At 36.3% G+C, this 22892-nt stretch overlaps 1 protein-coding gene across 1 annotated transcript in view; it reads left to right on the forward strand.

Annotated features, from left to right (window-relative positions):
• LOC135426864 (G protein-coupled receptor kinase 1) overlaps window positions 1–22892 on the forward strand; it is an 87387-nt gene that overhangs the window by 24422 nt on the left and 40073 nt on the right. The window contains exons 2-6 of the mRNA XM_064680191.1: window positions 4085–4161; window positions 4221–4294; window positions 4358–4459; window positions 4508–4582; window positions 10512–10573. Of these exons, the coding sequence (XP_064536261.1) occupies window positions 4085–4161; window positions 4221–4294; window positions 4358–4459; window positions 4508–4582; window positions 10512–10573 (390 nt within the window). The remainder of the gene's footprint in view (window positions 1–4084; window positions 4162–4220; window positions 4295–4357; window positions 4460–4507; window positions 4583–10511; window positions 10574–22892) is intronic.

Consider the following 22892-nt stretch of genomic DNA (forward strand, 5'->3'; position numbering starts at 1 on the left):
CCACACGACTTGTGAAAGTACCTAAGTTAAATAAAGATGAATTAAGAACACAAAAATCATGGAATTTCGAGGTGTTATAATAATAATGATATAATAATCTTTTCAAAGAGATGGATATACAGAAGATTCAAGGGATACATTAAAAAGCTTAAGCTATGGATGATGAAGGGAAGCACTACACTTCTTAAGAAGACAACTAGGAATATTGTCAGGGACAGGAGAATAAGAAGATATTTTAGAATTTATAGTTGAAAGGAGAGAGGCATGGGAAATAATTAGAGCAATAATAGAAAAATAGGAAGTAATATTGCAAGGCATGTTCGAAAAGGCTTCACAATCAGATATGCTAGCTATAAATCAAGTATATAAACCAATTTGTATTGCCCACCAAGTAAAGTCACACTTTTAATGCAATTGACTTTATGAGAATAAATTAATATTCTATAGTACAATAAGGTCTACTGTTAAAAATGTCATCAAGATTAGTTAAGAAACACAAAAACATCTTTATTGAATTCTATAAACAGCATTTAAATTGCAATTGAATTCTTTTCTGCGCTGTGTGTATTTTGTTGCTATATTAATTCGTTTTATTTAATTAATAGTTGGTTTGGCATTTGAGTAGAGGGTGTGTGGTATGTTACGAGTTCGAGTCCTATCAAGGGAACTATTTTATTTTGTTTATTACATTTTTTTGTTATTACTGCTAACGCAAACGATCTCGTGCGAGCTGCATTTGGTGTCCGCCTAGTCAGGAAATCCCTACTAGTGCCTAGGTACATGTTGGGTTTAGACTCGTGAGTAAACATACGAGGTGACCAAAATTTTTGAATCATAAATGATTGGGAACGAATAATGAGAAACATTTATTTTAAATGATTATATTTCACGAGGAGGGGCGAAATCAAATGTAAATATTGACACGCTAGAAAAAAATTTGCTGGCATCTCTGAGATGGGGTCTAGAAAGATTACTCAATGGAATACCACAGCGCTGATATCAGGACAATAGTTTGGAGAAGGCAATAAAGAACAGTTTGGGGATAAATCCATGTAGTGGGGCACAGTTTAAGTGGCGAAGGTGTTCGGACAAATTCGAAACTTAAGACTCTAACCGGCGATTCGGTGGGGACTCAATTTTATATTTGCTAAGTAGATCAAACCTCTTGTCGATGTTACCCCAGAGCTGTTTCGCCACATTATTAAGTATTAGAAATCGACTTCTCACAGAGTTATACATTCTGGAGAAGTCAATTTGCTTATCGATGCATACCGGGCCGCCGCAACCCTTCTTAGCAATGGTAGCCATTTTGTCGCAATCACGCCCAGTGAGACCTGCACAGTTAACATGCATCATATTCCCAAACAATCAGCAATTAATAAATTGCGCCCGTGCAGAACCGTCAGCTTTTTTTAACGTGTAAGATTTTCCGAATCACAAAATAACGATCACTGCATTAAAAAAAAAAAAAAAAAAAAAAACAGTTTCAAGAAGACAAAATGAAAGAAAAACGGTACATAAAAATAGGGCAAGCAAACGCTTCAAATATATTCATACACAAACAAATTTGTGTGGAGTAATAAGCAACACCAAAAACTGATAATAATGCAATGCATAACAAGAATATGCACAAGCGAACACACACACAAACAAGGGGAGCGTCAAATCAGAAATATGATCAAAACAAAATTATCAACAGCGCGGGGCTGATGCCACGGTTCACAAATGAAATAATAACCAAACTTACGCTGCACAATAGAAAACACTCAGCACAAGATTTAAAAGATTTTTTAATTTCACAAAACAAAGCACGTAAAATATAAGATATATAACTAAACACGAAGCTTAAAAACGCAAAAAATATATACAAATTGCGGAGCATAGATAAGGCACGTCAATCACACTCAAACTGAGAACTCTCTCTTTTGATGTAATGTGTATGCTTGTATTATTTATATTCCAGCAAGCTAGAATGTTCTTAAAGCTTGCTCGATGCTTGGGTGAAGGTATCTTAGGGGCAGCCACGCCTGTCTAAAAAATTCTTCCTATTTTTATTTTTTAAATACATATTCATCCTTTTTTCGCTTTAAAAGATCAAAGGAACTAGTTGGTGATCAATTGGTCAAAGCCGGAATATAAAATATTAGATTCTACAGTAATATGAACCAACGTTTTAAGAATAATTTGGTACAGCTAACTTTTTTATACCCTTGCAGAAGGTATTATAATTTTGTCGTAAAATGTGGAACGCATATAAGGAGACATCACCGATCCCATAAAGTATATATGTATATTCTAGATCAGTATCAACAGCCGAGTCGATATAGCCATGTCCGTCTGCCTGTTCCTATGCGAACTAGTGTCTCAGTTTTAAAGTTATCTTTATGAAACTTTGCAGAAATCCCTCTTTCTGTTGCACGCATTACATCTGTCAAAACCAGCTGGTCCGGGCCACTATATCATATAGCTGCCATAGAAACGATCGGTCGAAAAGTAGGTTCTTGTGTGAAAAACATATTTGTTTATCAAGATATCTTGATCAAACTAGGCATTTATTAGTTTTACTATGCTTCTCATATACTTATATGCGAAGTCCTATCAACATCGGACCACTATATGTATGGAAAACTTTTTTGTATCTCAAGATATCTGTACCAAGCTCGCCATTTATAAGTTTCACTGTGTTGCATACATTAATGCATAGTCTTTTTTACATCGGATGTCATGTAGGAGCCATAGGAACGATCGGTCGAAAATTAAGTTGTTGCATGGAAATTTTTATGTTTTTCAAGATATCTTGACCAAACTCGGCATGTATGCAAAATCTTATTTACATCGGAATACTATATCATATAGCTGCCATAGAAACGATCGGTCGAAAATTAAGTTGTTGTAAGGAAAACTTTTTTGTTTTTCAAGATATGTTGACCAAACTCGGCATTTATTAGTTTAACTATGCTCCCTCTCTGTATGCAAAATCTTATTTACATCGGAATACTATATCATATAGCTGCCATAGAAACGATCGGTCGAAAATTAAGTTGTTGTAAGGAAAACTTTTTTGTTTTTCAAGATAAGTTAACCATACTCGACATTAACTGTGATTCTTAGATACAGGCAAAGAATTATAAGCATTATGAAATGGTTGGGTCTGCAAGGGTACTAAATCTTCGGCGTGCCGAAGATAGCCCTTCTTTCGCGTTAGGATTATGTTCGCTGTAATGATTTTCTGCACAACATACATCTGTGGCAAAAGAGGTCGATGCCACGTTAAGAGGGGTAAATGGGTAATAATATGGGAAGAAGAATACAGCATTGGCAATTAAGTATGAGAATTGCAACTTTTGAAATGTACGTTGCTTACGCAATTTAAAAGCTGCTAATTCAGTAGCGAGTGGTAAATCACCTATAAACAATGAAACTATGGTACAAAAAACGTAAGTTATGTTCTTTAAACTGTTTGTTATATTATGGTAGTTATTATAAAGTGATTTGGTCAGAGGAGGAAGAACATGCTGTCCTCCTTTACTAGTGGAAGAATCACTTCGAAGCACTTAAAGGGCACACAAAATCACCTACAAATCAAAAAAAAAAAAGCTTCAAAATTCAAAATAAATTGAAGAAATTAAAACAAGCTTTTAATTTAAAAGGCATTGTGAATAATATTTATTGTTTTTTTTTTCTTTATATGTAGCTCTGTTTGCACCGCACATAGCCAAAACGAGCAACGCATTTTATTTCTACGTATTGTAAATGCTCAGTATCAATTGCATTGAATCATCACCAAAAAATTGTAACTCTATATTTAACTATAAAATTAACATTAACTTTTCATACAATTCAAAACAAACAACAAGGCTCATAGGATATAGATATATACCTATATATCTTTTGAGACATCTTTTAACCTCATTATTATACTATGCTTAAACATTACGACCTCACTCTACATTTGAATTTAATTAATTAAGTCTGTCCTCTAGCTACCAAACACATCTGTCAAATACTTAAAAGCTTATTGGTTTTCCCACAGCACCCTGTACATATACATATAATACTTAAACCGTATAAATCTTCTTTACAGCGTTAGAAGCGTTATGTACAAATACCTTGAGAAGGAAAACGAACTAAACTTCCACAACATTTTTAATCAGATTATAGGTATTTAATATTTTATAAGATCCCAATCTGCATGATAATAACTTTTATATCCTCCATAGGCTACTTGTTGTTCAAGGACTTCTGTGAGAATGATTCTGATGAACCAATTCAACAGTTAAAGTTTTATGAGCAGGTATTACCATTTTGTATGACTATTATATGTGAATTATATTTTGAATTTAATGTTCCTTTTAAGATAAAAAACTTTGAAAAAACGGAGTGTTATGAGGAACGAAAAAAAATGGCTAGAGAAATATATGATAATTTTATAATGGAAGAAATGCTGTCACACACATATGTAAGTACTCAAGCCGAGATAAAAGCCAAATGACACTTTTTTTTATAGGAATACTCGAAAGATGCCGTCGCTAATGTCCAAAAGTATTTATTGAAAAATGAAGTTCCTGTCAATTTATTTGAAGTAAGTTTTCAAAAGAACTAATGTCTGTAGACTTTTTGATTTAATTTTATATGACTTTCTACTATTACAAAATATACAAATCTAAAAAACAACGTTTAGAAAGTTTTAAAGAGATACACATGGGTGTAACTCCCCTTATTATGACTATTACAAAGTTTTAAATTTATTAATTTTTTGTTGATAACTGAATTATTTTAAAAACAACGATATGGCAACGATATATGGTCCACTTTTTATACCCAGAACCAATTGAAAACGGGTATAAAGGTATGATGGTCTTTTTCAAGTGTTTCTAACTGGTAGAAGGATACATTCTCACCCCTAGAAAGTTTTTGTACTAGCTATGATTCCAGAACCTATAAGAGCTTATGAAATTTGAAACTCGGCTCATTTCGATTATCGATACCCGATATAGAAACCAGGTCTTTTGAGGATTTTTCCCAGGTCTCATGAGCTATTTTATTTAGACAGTAATATTTTTTTTTCGTGGTAAGCATAACTAGTGTGGAAAGCTAAGCAGCAAGGGAAGAAGTGAAGAAGAAAGATAAAAATAGAGAATATAAATATCTAAGCCTATATTTGTAAAGTTTTCAGCATTAGATTATCGTGTCCATAATCAATGTTTGCACAAGTTAAGATCTTTCAGTCAACCTAGGTTTGGAAAAATGCAAAAGATAGGAGATTAACAAGTTTATCATCTTAAACTCGTTTTGAGAGAGCGTGAATTGTCGACATGTGGCACACTCGATGAATTTATTCGGCGATTACAGGAACATAAAGGTTCAGATGATTACAAAATGCCATATGCTCCTCTACAATGTGTAAAAGATGGAGAATCAATTTATCACCTGCAAAATGAAAAAAAAAAGGTTAAGCGCTATTATGAATCATTTTATAAGTATGCGCAGGTGAACTTCTTTTAATTTTGAGCACGACGCTTTTAATGTCCGGATGCAAACATGAACTAATAAACACTGATGTGTTTTCAAAAGATCTAGAAAAAATTGGCACATCAACATCCGAAGGATTTTATTGAAACGTTTAGAGAGCATATGAGCATGGTCCGACTAGGTTCGCTCCCCGCTTGGTCACTATAATGGGGGTAGCTGTGGCAACACCGAGTTAAGCTAAGTGTTATCGAGACCGATAACCAGTGGTAGAGTGAGCAAATCGGGGTCAGATGAGGAGTCGCACAACCGCATTGAATTCGACTACAATTATTTAAGTTCATTAAACTTTGTATGTTAAATAAGAAACTGGTAATTCATTATTATCATAGTTAGTGATGGACCTTAGCACTGATATCAATGCCTATTTAAAGCAAAACTCATCTGCGTTTTTCACAGTGATTATTGTCTTTAATAGTCGCATGTATTTGTTGTGTATCTCAAGGCGTAAAATTTGTGTAAGAGGCCAGCCTCTATCTCTTTCTTGAAATTCCTTCATCTTTGAACTTATGATAAATGGCACACAAATATTTCTTCTAAATCAGATGGAATTGTAACCATTAACATTTTAGCTTGCTATATCTGTTCATCATCAGCATCATGCTTTATCTTCATATACTCCCTGTATAGCTCAAATGAACCTTGTATGAGGTGTGCATCTCCAAAATATTTTCCATAATTGGAACCAATGAACCTCTTGCATTAAAAAGAAAATCTTCAGATATCAATATCGCCTCCAACATTTCATATATATATTTAAAATAGCACTACTTTTCCCGCCCTCTCAAGACTTTTGCCGTTTACCAACACTACGCGTGGTTATAACACACACCCACATACTATAACACTTTACTACGCTGACAGCAATTTAGCAAAATATAGCGCACCATTTGCTGCATCGTTAAGATCAATGATTTATGTTAGAAATGTTAATGAGAAATGATCAGGTGATACCAAAATATTTATATTGCATTTCCAAAAGTCGTTCGATACTGAATTGCTCAGCTGCGGTTTTAATTCGTTATGCATCTATTGCCTTCGTTCTCAGAACACAAAGTTGCATAGATACTATGCCGCTTTTAACACTTGGCGTTATCATCACTCCTTGACTTCACACAGGATCAACCAACGACCTCACATGCTATGCATGCGAATGTGTCTGATAATCTTATCCTAGCTACAGCAGTCGTTGGCGTCATAACGAGAAATGGCCATTTCGTTTTGACTAGAGGTATACTCGATTCTGGTTCACAAATTAATATGTAACAGACGGTAAGGACCCCAGCTTTAACGCCAGGCCACGTGTCCTTACCTACTGGAGAGTCCCTACCTCTCGGGCTCTGCCGGTAAATAGGACTCCGCCGCCGTTAGGGTTCCAGAAGTCAGCACGGTCAGTGGTGGAATATTTAAAAGGCCGATCCACAAGTTGGCATGGCTGCTAGTTAAATGAAGCCCATAAGCGCTTCATGGTGCCGGAGTTGGCGCAGATCTGCGCGGTCAATAATATCATTTAATTAAATTTGAAGTGTAGTGTAAGTTAGGTTCGGAGCGGAGGGAGAGCACAATAATACTTTAGTCTTTCGCTAAGGGAACGAATTCGACTCGCTTCGCCACCGAAGCTTAATATAGTCTATACGAATTTGTTCAGCACGAAGCGCTTAAGAATCGATCCCTTTAAAAGCCACCAAAAATTTGTATAATCTTACATACATTTTAAAATAGGTTTGAAGCCAACTCGACAAAACTTAAAAATTCGCACAAGAAATCTTTGAATTCCCTTTGCCACCGAGAGCAAAAAACGTGTGAAATGCGTTTCCAAAATTAGTTGTTCGTAAAGATCTTTGGAAATGAACTTTACTATATTTATCTATTACGGTCACCTTTTGGAGTAACGCTACTCTTCATTTTGTAAGGTCATACTTACTTTACTTTTATGGTGGTTAAAATTCTAATATATATTCACATGATGACATCTGCAACTGTGGTCTTGTTTTGGTTGATCGCTATTTAATATACCTTTTGCGTGGCTGAATTAATGGCTTAAACTCATGTAAACTCCATGTACTCCTTTGCGAAATCGTATACTAAAACTGGCTCGCTATACTTTGTTAAATTTTAAGTCATTCATAGATTAATGTGATTGCCCTAGGAGTCATTTTTATTCTCAATAAATCAAGCTATTACTATATCTTATATATTATGTTTTACCCTTATCTAAGTCGGTAGCTCTACTCATGTAATGTTTTCTCAGTTTTCGTGAGGCTGGTAAACATAGTTTGAAGTTGGTTCAAAAGCATATATAATGAAGCTATTATTATTATCAACAGTATATTCCTCATTTATGATTGATAGATTGCTTGTTTACGAAGGTGGCAAGACCGAATTATAATTATTTACTTTACTTAAATTTATATGTGTATGCCGAATTTGTGAAGGTGTATATATGGTGTAAATATGGGTTCCTATTATCTATCATTGATGTCTTTTAAATATAGTGCCTAATCAAGTTTCAAATTCTTAAATGATAAAAACGCTGCTGTAACAAATTCTCTGTAAATGGTTTCTTACAAACAGTTTGCAGCTTAAATGTGGCAACTAGATCGGAAAGAATGATCTATGTCCATTCTTGGTCATTTACTTAAATTCTACGCTCATGTTAAGACCGTGGTTAATTAGGACAGTACATTTCTGCGGGGAAAAACTAGTTTGACGACAACGTTTTTTTTTTTTTTCTTGGCCGTCGTTTTTCAAGTTTGCTTATGTATATGATGCCCACATTAGCGATTCTTCCAGCTTCGTGGATTAAATTTAGATCCTGTTGCTCGGATGCCATCACACCCCAGTAGACTGTTGATGATTAATCTCTCCTCTTTGATAAATCGTAGTTTTATGACTGTTGTAATATTTTTCATAAGTTAATCATGGACGCAATCGAAACAAATGGTTTATTTAGCCAAATTAACGTATTTATACATCTTTATTCCTTTTATTTTGTCCAACTGAATATGCCTTACATGAGTCGTTCCGGTTCCTCTCTAATGAGAACAATAATCAATACAGGTTGTTATATTGCGAATCTTCTCAACGTCAAAAATTCTGATACTCCTAACTATTTATGTGTTTTTAACTTAGTAGAGTCTGTATCCATATAATTGCTGAATATACTTCGTGGTCAGAAAAGTCAAATGTTTCCGATACCAATAACTACTATGTACACAATACTCGACATATTAAGCTTTAATTTAAAGAAATAAATAAAATAAATCAACGGCCCATTTGCTTGGGGCTAAAGATTAAAGAATCCTTAGCTAAAACACAAACCAAAATTTCAATACACAAACAATATATATATATAAGATTTAACAAATTATCTGAACTCCTTTGTATACCCTTGTAGAGGGTAAAATAATTTTGACATGAAATGTGTAAGGCATAGAAGGCCTCCATAAACCATAAATGATCTTGATCAGCATCAACAGCCGAGTTGATAAAACCATTCGCGTCTGTCTATTTTTATGCAAACTGGCCTCTCAGTGTTAAAGCTGTTGTTTTGGAACTTTTCATAGGTAACAGGTAGTACAGATATTGGAACCAGCCGTATCAGATAGATCGAAAAAAGCTTCTTCATGAAAAACATTTTTGGTTATCAAGATTTCTTGACCAATCTCGGCATTTATAAATTTCACTATGTTCCATACATATATGCAAAATCTTGTCAACATCAGACCAGTATAGCTTCAATACGCACAATTGAAAATGAAGTTCTTTTTTGAATCATTTTAAGATATTATAGTTTTGTGCACAGTTATGAAACAGGGAGAAGAAATCATCTCCAACCGCATAAAGTGTGTATATTCTTGGTCAGAATCAATAGCAGAGTCGATCTGTTTGTCCGTATGTCTGTCTGTATGTATGAAAGCGTCGTTCTCAAACCTTTATGAATTAAATGTTGAACATAGGTCCTCCTAGTAGTTCGAATTTATTTCCCATTATCTTTAACTTGCCCTGTTTCCAAGAAATCGATACAAATCGATATCAAGGTTTTCCACCATATCCCCTAGGTTTTCTTTCTCCCAAGGATCAAAGGCATATTTATTTTATTTATTTATTATGGATGGTCGACAAAAACGAAAGTCTTTCTAATTATTTAATACTTTAAATCATGAAAATTAAATTCTAATAGCTTAATTAGAATACATAATTTTCGAATACCTTCACCGAAACGATGTAGGTGTTTGATTTTCCCGTCCAGCTAGCTATGCCCCTTTTTGCCGCTAACTGTGTTATTAGAGCCTACAGCTAAGAAAAAGGGTGTTAGTAGTGAAAATAGTGTTCTTAATTAAAAATTTAAAAATAGTCTTTATTTACTATATTATTCAAGAAAATACAATTAATAGGAATAAAATAAGAAAGAAGTCATTAATAAAGTAAGGAAATTTAAACTAGATATATAGAGTGTTAAGTAGATAGGATAAAGAGATAGTGATGATACATAGTACATTGAGCATAGCTTAATCTGTTGTGCACGTAGGTAGGAATAAGGAGCGATAATTCCTGGTAGGTCTCGACGGAATAGAGATTTGAAGGCGCCCTAACACAACAGAAGAATCTATATCGCCAACAATCAACTTATGTAGGAAGACAACACCGAGGATTGTCCTACGGTTGGTTAATACGCTGCTACTCCTACTCTGCTGTAGGAGTAGAAGGGTCAGGGTATTGGCTAGTAGGGCACTTCACATTCGGGCTTTCTTAGCTGTTAGCTAAAGTTAAATTATATCCTACCATATGTATTTTTGTTATTTATCAGTTTATTTATTCTGTAAACCTATGCGAGACACTTTGTAGTTAAATGTCAAAATTAAATATAAATATTTAATAATCATATACGCATCTTGAAAGAATCTTAAGTAAAACAAAAGTTAAAGTAAAAGTAAGAGTAAATACATTTTTTAAATTGATTTATTTACATTTTTTCACAGCCGTACATGGATGAAATCTTTGGGCAACTTAAAGGTAGACCGTTCAAAAAGTTTTTGGAAAGGTAAGTCTTAAGATTGTTAAAAATTAATATATTGTAACATTATCAATTTTGAAAATTTTAAAATACATTGGGCCGATTCGAATAGAAGTTTATCCCTTGAGTAGGAGCATGGTTTATCCAAAGACAATATAAACATTAAGATGAGTAACGCCATACAACAAAATGCTACTGTGCAGCTTGATTTTTGAATATTGAGAACGTAACCGAAATCAGTATTATTGCGCTCTCACAGCCGAAAGAGCCAAAAAACTAAAAGTAGAATTCAATCTCAGTTTCGGCTCTATGAGGCCGTGCAAGCTATTATGTTTGTATGTGTGTGAATATACACACATAAAAGCATATTTGAATCAGCAAGTCGCGACTTCGGCATTCGATCGTTTGGCTTTTGGGGAACGAACAGCCAGTCGGCTGGCATGTGTGTTACTCATCTTAGTGTTTATATTGTCTTTGGTTTATTTATTTCTCAGCAGCGGTTAAAATGCACAACCTGTAAGAGTGCTCTAGTCGGGAAACCATATGCCCTGCACCACCCTCGTTTTACAATTATTACGACTTCCTTCCTTACATTTGTATATATATAAAACCAGTAAGAGTGCTTAAGTCAGGAGTTCCTGACAAAGAGATACCCTAAGCCTTCTCGTACTAACACAAAATGCAGCAATTATAATTTTCGACCGATCGTTCCTATGGCAGATATATGATATAGTGGTCCGATCTAGCCGGTTCCGACATATGTACTGCGTGCAACATAAAGAGCGAGTGGGAGAGGGGAGTTGTAAAGTTGTATGAAGATAGGTTTTAAAGTGAGAGAGTGGTTCGTATAAAAGCAGACATGGCCATATTGATTCGGCTGTTGATACTGATGAAGAATGTATATGCTTTATGGGGTCGGAGATGACTCTTTCTATGCGCTACACACTTCGAGACAATATTATAATATCCCTGTAAGGGTATAAAAAAAGGGAATTAAAATAGCAGCACATACAAAGAGCACAGCATACAATAAAATCGCAATTGCAATTCTGTTTATAGCAAAAGGACAGACATATCAATGAATATATGTACATACATATGTGCACACGTGCACGTGGCTTGCTGGGTTTTCTTTAATAGGTGCTGTGTTTCTAAATTAATATTGACGAAAAATCAATAGCATTAAAATTGTCTTATGAATTGGAGGGCAGTACCAATTGAGGTACTTATTTGATACATAGCTATATGGGTGACAGTAGCTTTAAAATGAAAGATACTTGATTTGTATATACTATTTTGAAGCCGCATCTCAAATTTGGTGACCATAGTTTTTAAAACCAAAGAGATTTGTTCAAAAAAGAGAGTGTCGATATTGATTTTTTTGATTGCTTGGAAACGGAGAAAATGATCGCCTATCGGAAAAAAAGTCATACGGGGCGGGAAAATCTATTTTCAAACTATCAAGTCTCTAGCTCTAGCTTAGAGGCTTATACGGTCAGACGGGCATGATTAGATCGACGTGTCTATTGATTCTGACCAAGAATATATATATACTATGCGTGGTCGTAGATGCTTCCTTTCCCTGTTACATACATTTGCACAAAACTTGTATTTCCTTTCAACCCATTTTTAATGGGCTAACGGCACGTTACAACTTGTGCATTTTACAAACAACCTGTGTCTCTTATTGTCTTTGCGGCACACTATTGAAAATTCATTCTTGAATAACTTCAGTGTGTGCACCAAATATGGCCAAATGTGTTCTTATACCATATATCACATGGCTCTACCTTTCAACACTTATTCCATTCTTGGTGAGAACGTGAGATGTTTTAAAAAGTTAAATATTGTTAATCTCTGTGTATTTTCAACAGGAACCTACATACCGAATTTGGTTTAACTGACTAGAAAACGTAAATAACAAAAATAATTTTGTCACTAACAATTTTATATCTTAAAAAGGAACGCACGTCAGGAAACGCAAATGTACGTTGTTTCTTATTCATGAATCAAATTTTATTAAGCTCTTGAAATGTTGAGGATAACTCCTTAAGTGGTTCGCATCGTGTTTATATATTTAGAGTTATAGTAAATCTCTAAGATTTAGTATCAAAGGCCTAAACCTCATTTCGTTTCACTCCGCACCTGTCTACACAATTGGCAAACTTTTCTACACCAAATTCCTCGCTCTAGTTGGGTCGACTTTCACATAAGCTTTTCGGTTTCAATAGAGTTTGCGAATGCGAATACTGATTCGGGCATTGTCATTCTTTTGGCATACTATTTTCAAACTACCTGCATTGGAAACAAATTATCACACTTAGCGACCTTAGCATTATTAAACTTATCCTCTCCCCGTCTATACTATACTCCCCTCTCCCGGTATACTATTTTAATACTCTTTGTGTTGCCTGTTAACATTTCAACACTGCCTTCCATATAGAAGAAATTGTTTTAATTCTTCTCTATAAACACGTAAAAGTGCTCTAGTGGGGAGTGCCCGACTAGAGTAAGACCTGAATCTTTTAATACCAACACCAAATGCAGTAAGCGCTACGCGTTCGCATCTCTTAACGTCTTAAATTTGTTTAAGATATTGAAGTTGTTAATGGATAAACCAGCAGTAGTAAAAGCAAATTAATAACAAAAAATTCGTTCCCTCTGCCTGTGTTTAATGAATAGAAGAACTTGGCATTCCAAAATTGAATTTAATTAAGAAAAACAAAACTGAAGTAAAATGGCAGCACATACACAGAGCGCATTGCACACGATACATTCGCCATTTCAATTTTATTAATTCAATAGAATTTAAGAATTCAATAAAGAGTTGCATATGAATCTATACAGAAATTCTGCGCCCTGTACTTTCTGCTGCCAATATAACAACACGACATCTTTAATAACTTCTGTTATTGATGAAGTTCTCTGCAGTAGTTCTTATTGTGCTATCGAATATATAAGCATTGTAAAGTATATAAGCATTATATTAGTAATAAGAATAGTTAAGGCAAGGTACCGAATTAATAAAGTTATTTAAGGGCAAGGAACCCAGTTTATATTAAGTTTTTAATTTAACCGCCGGCCGCCGCAGCAACCTTGTGTTGTTGGTCGGTTGCTCAACACCGACTTCGAGAGCGCAACTTCAATTCGGCGGCGAGGAGCGAAAGCTCCGAGGCGAAGTTGCGAAAGCTCGCGGCAAAGATAAGCGCCCGAGGCAAGCGCACGGCTCTCCAGAGGGCGTGTCGGCACTTTTGGAGCGAGGATCAGGGTGAGTAGTCATAACCTCGAGTGTGCAGCGGAGCGCTAGGACTCCAGGCAGTGCGGCAGGGCCTTAGCATAGGGAAGTAGAACAGGGTAGAGTACAATAGCTGTGGAGAGTAAAAGGAATTGAAAAAAAAGTTTATAATGAAGCCCGCTAATTATTTTTTTTTACCGACACTTAACATTAATATGGAATACCTGTTTTCGACATAACCCCCTTCCTTATCCTAGTGTGGTGCGCAGTGGTACGAGGCTGTGGCCCGTCGCATGTGTGAGCAATCCCGGCTGTGTGTGTGTTTTTTGAGGATGCGGCCCGACGCCTGTGTGAGAAATCCCGACTTTGTGTATGGTTCGAGGCTTCGGCCCGACGCCTGTGCGAGCAATTCCGGCTTTGTGTGTACGCGTGCTCAGACGAACTCTGGTTGGCAACGCCTGCGATAATAATCGTGCGCCGCGGGCAAACTCAACCACCCTGTATATATACGGCTTTTCCGACAGGTCTGTCCACCCGTGGAGTGGATGCGTACATTTCACTAATAACAGGGTAGCCACACCACGGGCCACCACTGAGCCTCGGAGCGACCTTGAACAGCTCATGGAGGGGCCCACCGTCATACCCTGTAAAAGTAGTACGATGTATGATTTGTTCGAAGCACTTCCTCCTTCTCCCCAATGCAATGTGATTTTCTAAAGAAACTCCACAAATGGGTTCTTACAGTCAGAATAATAAGAAGTCTACTAGAGTATGATGACAACCGAGCTCATGGATCCCAGTTTAATCCACGAAGGGCTAATAACAAGAATTGCTTCTGTTCAAATTCAAATTTGTCGTAATGAATCAAATATATGAGCTGGTATATGAGAAGAAAAAATTCATTTACTTCATAAGAACAAGTTTATATCATGAGCATACATTATTACTCGAGAGTGAAACAATATTAACGTAAGATCATTGATGAAAACAGCAAAGAGTAGCGAGCCGAGGTGACTACCCGGGTAACCCTAGAAGTCACATGAGTACATTTGGATCATGAAATTCTGAAAATTCCCTTTTTGGGTTCTGTTTCTTACATACCCTGAAATTCAGATGATAAGATCGACTGCGCGCACACAGCGATCACAACGCTTAAGGATAGCTAACAGATTCGCCATCAGGAGTGGTATCCACCGACATCATAAAGTTTTAGTCGCTGAGAAGCGATCTCTCCCTGTAAATAGAATTAAAAATGCAGTTCGACATCTGTAACTAATATATATAAACGTGGTTTTTATTATATCAGAGAATGGGTAGTTAGTTTGACTGTTTGTACTCTCATTCGCAATATCGCATTACCGAATATTGCTAAAGTTAATATTATATGAATACTGAAGCCGGCAACGCCGAATGTAATTTTAGTAGCTTGGGGGTTTGATGTCTGGATAAAGCGGTTCTGTTTGGACTAATTAGTTTACCTAAATTATTTAGATTTTGCCGGCAACGCCGAATGTAATTTTAGTAGCTTAGGGGTTTGATGTCTGGATAAAGCGGTTCTGTTTGGACTAATTAGTTTACCTAAATTATTTAGATTTTGACTAATGTGTCTCTATGTGTTGCTCAGTTCAGGACAGGCACGGGAAAAGTGCTCAACATTTTCTTCTTCTTACGAGGCCAGATTTTTCAGGCCCTACGACACCATGGTGAATGTTACAGTCACATTTGTGGATCAGATAATGCTATTTCGGGATTTACCTGCCAAGAGCTTGCAGTTAGGCAAAACAAGCATGGCATATCACTGCTTTACAGTGAAAACGATTTATCTGGACTAGTCTTACAGACATCTGAAGGTAATCCTTCCTTAGTCGAAGGTCGTTCTTCAATCCTTTCCATTACTCGACGTACATATGAAAAGCTCGTACCAGCCTTCAGCCCGATCAGATAGCAGACAGTCAACTAGTATGCCGCCACCTTCCAAAATTCAGAGGTGCGATCAACAGCCTTCACTATGTCCTTTCGAACTGTTTGTATCGACAGTTGCACTGCTTTTCCAGCGTTACATTCTTTTGAGTCGGTCCATAATTCTATATTCATAGGTTGTAAGTGAACTTATCAATCGTAAATGTTACTTTTCCTATAAATCTGTCCCATCTTAGGTTCTTTCGGAATCTCTAAGACTGGGTCTTCTCGGAATTATTCCTTTCATTGTTAATTTTGCTGTTGTTTTTGTAGGTTTTAGTATAGTCACATATTAAGGTTAAGATAACGTAGGGTTAAATTGACTAGAGCCCCATACTAAGCTAAACACCAAACAGCGCTTATCAAAGGAATATCTATTTGTTCGACTAAATTTTTTTACTTTATAATAACGTGTTTGATTTTGTACTTAAAAATATAAAGCAACCAAGCGTATTCAATTTATGCTTTAAATGTGTTACTTTCTTAGAGCAAAACAATGCAATGCAAGTTTACCACGATATGCGAATGTACGATATGATATGTACACGAGAGATTCTATCGTTGCCAGGAATCAGATTTACTCAGATCTACCCAGCGGCCAACGCATGGGAGGCAGATCATTTTATTCTTGACAAGCATTGTCATTGACGCTCAACGCTTGTGCAGCAAGGTGAGGTACTACACGCGCCCTCGAGTCCAGAACACTTGTTGGAGATGTGCCACATGCTGCCATTCAACGAACTGGATGAAGTTCAGTTCTGTTAAGACAAGGTTGATGATGGTTTTTGGAGGACCAAACAGAAGATGAGCAGGAAAACGAGAGTATTGGACTGAATAATCGATGTAATTTGGCAAACAAGAGTACGAAGTTCATTTAAATTAAACAATGAATGGCCGACAGAGCGATAGAAAGGTGCTTCCTCCCTCCGCCAAAGTACAGAGAACGACAGGGAACAAATTTCCGCTGTATGTCATCTGTGAAAAAACTTCTGAACCGCTTCCATGTGGGGATCGCTTAGCAGGAAATTTTTAAAGTCCAAATCTGGCTGGGTTTGCCACTCAAAAATGTCATAGCCGACAGGTCCTTGACTAGCTCTAAGTGCATTGCCTTACTAGTAAACTTGATGAAGTTACTGAGAACGCTCAAACGGTTTTCAGACTATCGTTTGGAAGACTTGCACTCACAGGCTCGACGAAACTCGGATCGATCTGAAGCACCTCACAATCAATTTATGCTGCATGGAACCAAATGAATTGTGTGCTTGCATCTAAGAGTTAAATCTACATGTGGCGACTTAATAATTCTTGTCTTTAATTCAATTGTAGGAATTTCAGGAAGACAAAAAGCCAATTGTGGCGACCATCTTATAAATATTATGGGCCATGATAGCAGAGCCCCAATTGAGTTAGGACATCGACCTGTGCCTGTAAAAAGGATGTCAGCTAGATTTCTGTCCGTCGGCCCATATCGCCACTCTATACTGGCGGTCAGTTCTTGTATGGCAGACACGATTTGCCACGAATACTTTGAATTTGAAGGATAGAACCACGAACTAGTCGCACCAGCGCTTGACCTCGTGCATTAGCTTCGCTCCACATAATTCCAGCTTTGGAACAGACACTGTTTTTACGGCGAAACTCAAGATAGGCTCCACAGGTTTCCACACTGGCATCCTAAAAGATTCTTCGAAGAGCACCACCTAGAAAACGATACATGTTGAATGTTCTGAAAGCTACTGCATAGCTCTCTCTAGGCTGTATCACATGCAATGGGCAAGCTTTCATCCCAAGTTAATTGATCCTTACAAAGCTGTTAAGGAAAGATATTTGATTTAGCTATGACCCAAAGCACATCACCAGATTGAAGGCCTTGGACACAAGAGAGGTAGTAAGAGTCATTCAAGGTGGCAGCGCTCGAAGCGGACGATTATGTGATGGTGTCGACGCTTTAGCATCTGTTGTATAGTAAAATACAGAAGGGTATGATGTTTTTTTACACAGCTACGACAATGACTACTACGGCAAGACCGATATTGATGGCCCTTTTTTGGGCAAGCCTCCTCACATTTGGTCTATGTCTTGGTATCCAATTTTAGAAGTAGCCTATACATTCAGAAATTTGCTCCAAACTGCCCAAAGTCTGACTGATTGGTGATCAACGCACAACCCATACCGTAAAATATACGTAGCTGAAATTTTCACTGCAGTTACCTTATATGATGAAGGTGCACGTTAATACGGGGTTTCAGGAAATTCCACCCGCATGTGTAAAAAAATCGCGAAAAACGTTTGTATGAACGTTTATACCCTGAACCCATAGAAAATGATTGAAAATGGGTAAAAAGTAATAATGTATTTGTGCAAATGTATGTAACAGGCAGAACGAAGCATATCCGACCCCATAAAGTATATATATTCTTGATCGGCATCAACAGCCGAGTCGATCTGGCTATGTCTGTCTGTCCGTCTGATCTCAGAACCTATAAGAGCTAAAGACTTGAAATTAGCTGTATGTCCTCCTAGTAGTTGCGTAGATCAAGTTTGTTTCCGATAATCGATAACTTGCTCCGTTACCAAGTAATCGATAAAAATCAATATCGAAATAGTTTTTTTTTTTTGAGCAATTTTGATAAATAATAAGAGCTAGAGTCACCAAACTTGACATGTATCTTCTAGAATAGCATATATATATCAAGTATCTTTCATGTTATAGCTATCACCACCTCCCCGCTGCTAACTCAGCTATTAATCAAGATAGTAAACTAATTTATGCTGCCCACCAATATAAGCAACAATTTAAATGCAGTTGACTATTTGAGAATACACAAATATATAGGACAATAAGATGTAGATACTGTAGGAAATTTCGTTAAGATCGGTTAAGAAACACAATTATCAAAGAAAACGTGTTTTGACTTTCCTTGTAGCAGCGGCAGCAAGCGCAAATTCCAAGAATTTCTGTATACATGTACACACAAACATTCATGCGCGTCTGCTTTGAATTCTATCAAAATCATTGCAATTGCGATTGTATTGTTTTCTGTGCTGCTATTTTAATTCGTGTTTTCTAATTAAGTCTCAATTCTCGGTGTGGCTTGAGTAGAGGCGGTTGCAAGTAGTGCGGTATATTAGGAGTTCGAGACTTATCGAGGAGACCCTTTTTTTTTTAAATTTATTTTAACTATAATTTTCACAGATCTTTGTTAAAATTCAATTGAGGGGTGTTTCACACTTTTCAAAAATACATTGCTCCTTGGTGGAAGCGCTGGTCAAAGATTTGGTGGGTAACGTTTCGCAATCAAATTCATTTCCATGGATCTATATAAAAAATCATTTGAGACGTGTTTTTCATTTTTCTCAAAGTCAAAGCTTTCTTGAGGGAAAGTGCAATTCAAAGATATTTTTGGTGAAGTTTTAAGTTTTGTCCAATTTGCTTTAAATATATTTTTAAAGCTCTACATAAGAACTTAATGAATACGTGTTTCAGCGATTTGGGAAATTCCACCCACAACAGTGGAAAATTGGCGGAAAACGGTTGTATGAAAGTTTTTTATTTTCCATCTGATCGACTTCAAAAACATTTTCAAAGATCTTTGTCAAAATTCATCTAATAGTTGTTACACACTTTTTGGAAAATCCATTCTTCGTTGGTGGAAATATGGTGCAAGGATTTAATTCGTTTCGCGGACGAATTCATTTCCAAGTATCGATATGAAAAATGAATTGAGACGTGTTTTACATTTTAGGCAAAATAAAGCTTTCACGGTAAAAAGTGCGATTCAATTCTATTTAGAAAATTTCACCCGCAACAGTGGTAAATTGGCGGAGAAATGGTTATGAGTTTTTTTGTACCAACCGATCGGTTCCATCTCATTTCAAAGATCTTTAAGCGTATTTATTATATGCGTGCCACAGGCAAGGCCGGTTTATATCCGCTGTATATATATATATATATATATATATTTCTATAGCCAAACAGTCGATTGAAAATTTAAATTAAAAGTACAATCTTCAGCACCTAAAAACATTGCTGACTTTTGATCACTTCTGCTAGAGCCTATGGAGGACTAAGGGCCTATTAAACACCACATATACTTACTAATTAGTAGTCTTCGGAAATATTTCTTATTGTCGGTAAACAAAATCAAGTCTTGGTTAAATTTAATAAAAGAATTTCCCAATAATTTGACAAACTATTAAATAAACTATGTCCTGAATAAAAGGACTTTTTTGGACCAGATTCAGAAACAATTTCGTACACACCAAGATTTTTAGTATTCTAAATGCTCGGAAGAAATTAAATCTACGGTAGATTAGTAAAAACGCGAACAAATCGTAAAACCTTCTGTATCAGAATACAACAGCCGACTTTTACTGATTCCCAAGAAATCTTTACCAGTTTCCGTTAACAAAAGATGGCAACTAGTAGAATATTATCGTCACGTTAATTAAAAATTAGAGATAGAAGATATTCTTGATCAACTTAGACGGGCAAGATATTTTACATGTTTCGACCTAGTTTCTAGATTCCACCAGATTGAACTTTTTGACGTGCAATGGCTACTATGATGCGATTACCATACGGATAGGAAAATAGCGCCAAGCGAACCGTCTCAATATATTATGTATCTGGGTGGCTTGTTTGGTTCTTAAGAAAACATTTATTTAAAAATCTAACAAATTACATACGATGTCTTAAAATGCACTACAAGACAACAAAGTAGGCAAAATAAAAAAAAAATCTTGCATCGGATATAAATATGAAAATAATTTTTTCTTATAAAGATAGCTAGAATTATGATAGAAAATAATACGAAAAAATGAGAATAATTATTGTGATTGGAAAGTGTCAGATTTAAAACAAGAATTAGAGCAATTTTACAGATCATCACCTAGAAAATAGATACCCTTCAAAATTATAAAAATTAAACCCAATATTATCATAATATTGTAAGAATTGTCAGGTTGACCAAGGGATATTAATTTACATATATAAACATCGATAACGGATAGGCTACTATAATCTCGTCAATGTTACATATATTGGCTTATGTATTATTCTTATATTCATAAGTATCATCTTCCTTCTTCACTTATTGACTTGCTGCTTAGCTTCCCACTTTAGTGATGCTTCACTCGATACTTCTTCCCTAATTATCCATTTGCTGCAAATGGAGATTGCCAGACACTTACATTCAGCTTTTCTGACATTCGAAGCGTCCTCGCGAGATGAGTTTACGGAGTCATCATCCAGTCGGGCGCCTCTGGCGGCAACTGATAACATGGTTTGATTTTATCTGAAGAATACACTGATTTATAATAATTATAAACGCGGGATATCCTCAAAAAGATATCGGTCCTTTGGCAAAACTTTGTTGATAATGAGGGGTCATTTGTATTGTGGCTCCAATTTTCGTTACGTGCCGCCGTGCTGCATGGTTTATTTTTGACCAAAACCATATTTTAAGATTTATAAACTGTCAGAATGGCGTGTCTGCCGTCATATCGTCTTTTGGTTTTAGCTCGATGATCATTGAAGCGATTGGCAGCGTCTTTTCTTAGTTGTTTTAAATCGGTATCTGTCAGCATAGTAGAATCCTTGTTTTGGAGCAAGTTCACTAAAGTGTTTGGTAGTATGTCACGAAGCTGGAACGGAGAACAGTTAGTAGATTTGTTAACCATCGTGTTAATACTCCACTGGATGGAGTGCATCTTATCATTCCAACGTTTTTCATTGTCAGACATAGGCAGCAACATTGACAAGATGATTCTGTTAGTGCCTTCAGCATGTCCGTTGGCTCTGGGTGTTCAAACTGCATTAAGAACGTGTTTAATATTATTTTCTTTAAAGAATTTTAAAAAAATTGTTGAGGTGAAGGATGTCCCTTGATCAATTCTTTGTGGCATCCCCAAATAGCTGATAAACTCTTTAAGGATCTCGATGACGTGCTCGGTTGCTGTGCTTTTAACGGCGCGCATAATCGTAAATTTGGTAAATGCATCGAAGCAAACAAGTATGTGCTCTTTGCAATTCGAACTCTTTGGGAAGGGTTTACAGGTGGTCGATATGAATCGTTGAAAATTATATTGGCTTGATGTTGTCATAATGATATTGACCCTCTTTGCGTCTATTTGTTGCTTATAAAATGACCAACCGATACAGGACTTTATATAGCCCTTGGTATAATTTCGCATATGGCTCATTTTTTTAAAGCATCTGATACCGTAACTGCTAAGGCATAGACCGCAAGAGCTTGTTGTTATATTTGCGACAGATCCGATCAAATTCAATGACATACTCGCCATTTTCTGTTATTTTGGCAGATTTCGTATTGCTTACAATGTTTTGGATCTTTTCATCTTGAAGTTGTATAGCAATTCCGCATCATCGATGATTGTTCTGGATATCTTCAAGCTGGCTGCTTCCATCTCGCGGGCATTCCCACATGGAGCAAGGCTTAAGGCATTGCCATGTTTCAACCGGGCTTTATCTGCTTCGTGCTGAAACTTAGAAAGAAGTTTAGCGAATTTGGAATCACTTCTTTCCCCATGTTGAACTGATCTTTTCCTCTTAAAAGCCGTCTATCCGTTTGAGATGCGCATAGACTATGACATCCTGTCCCAGCAAGAAGTCTTGCTAAGCCTTCCGTCAATCCATATATCCACAATGTTAGATCCAGTAAGAATACGTGTGACACCGCAAAAGCCGCTTATATGCAATGAGAATTTTTGACGAACAGCATTAATAAATTCTGCAACCGACTTGCGAACAATACTATCTTGACTACCAGTATCAATAAAAGCTATGTATGGTTGTTTTTGTCTCTATTTATAGCGCCAAAGCGATTTACATTTACTTCAGCTGACTTGCACTTGACGTTACTTGGATGGAATTTGTTGCAATTAGTACAGCGTAGTTTGGACACTGATTTGCAAAATGATCAAACTCGTTGCAATTATAACATTTGAGTGTTGCCTTTGTTTTATGGTCTTTGAATTTTTCTCTGGCTTTTGTTCAACGTTGCTACATATACTTTAGAACTGGGTCGTCTTTGACTTCATATTTTCTATCTCGAGTGCCAAAATAGGAGTCCACTGTTTCTCGCGTCTGCTTCATTGTTAAGAAGTTCATTACTGCGATACTTTGCTGCA

Source organism: Drosophila montana, unplaced genomic scaffold, assembly GCF_035044405.1.
Source record: "Drosophila montana isolate Dmon_TW-CO22-7 unplaced genomic scaffold, ASM3504440v1 contig_2084_1, whole genome shotgun sequence".
Taxonomy (NCBI): Eukaryota; Metazoa; Arthropoda; class Insecta; order Diptera; family Drosophilidae; genus Drosophila; species Drosophila montana.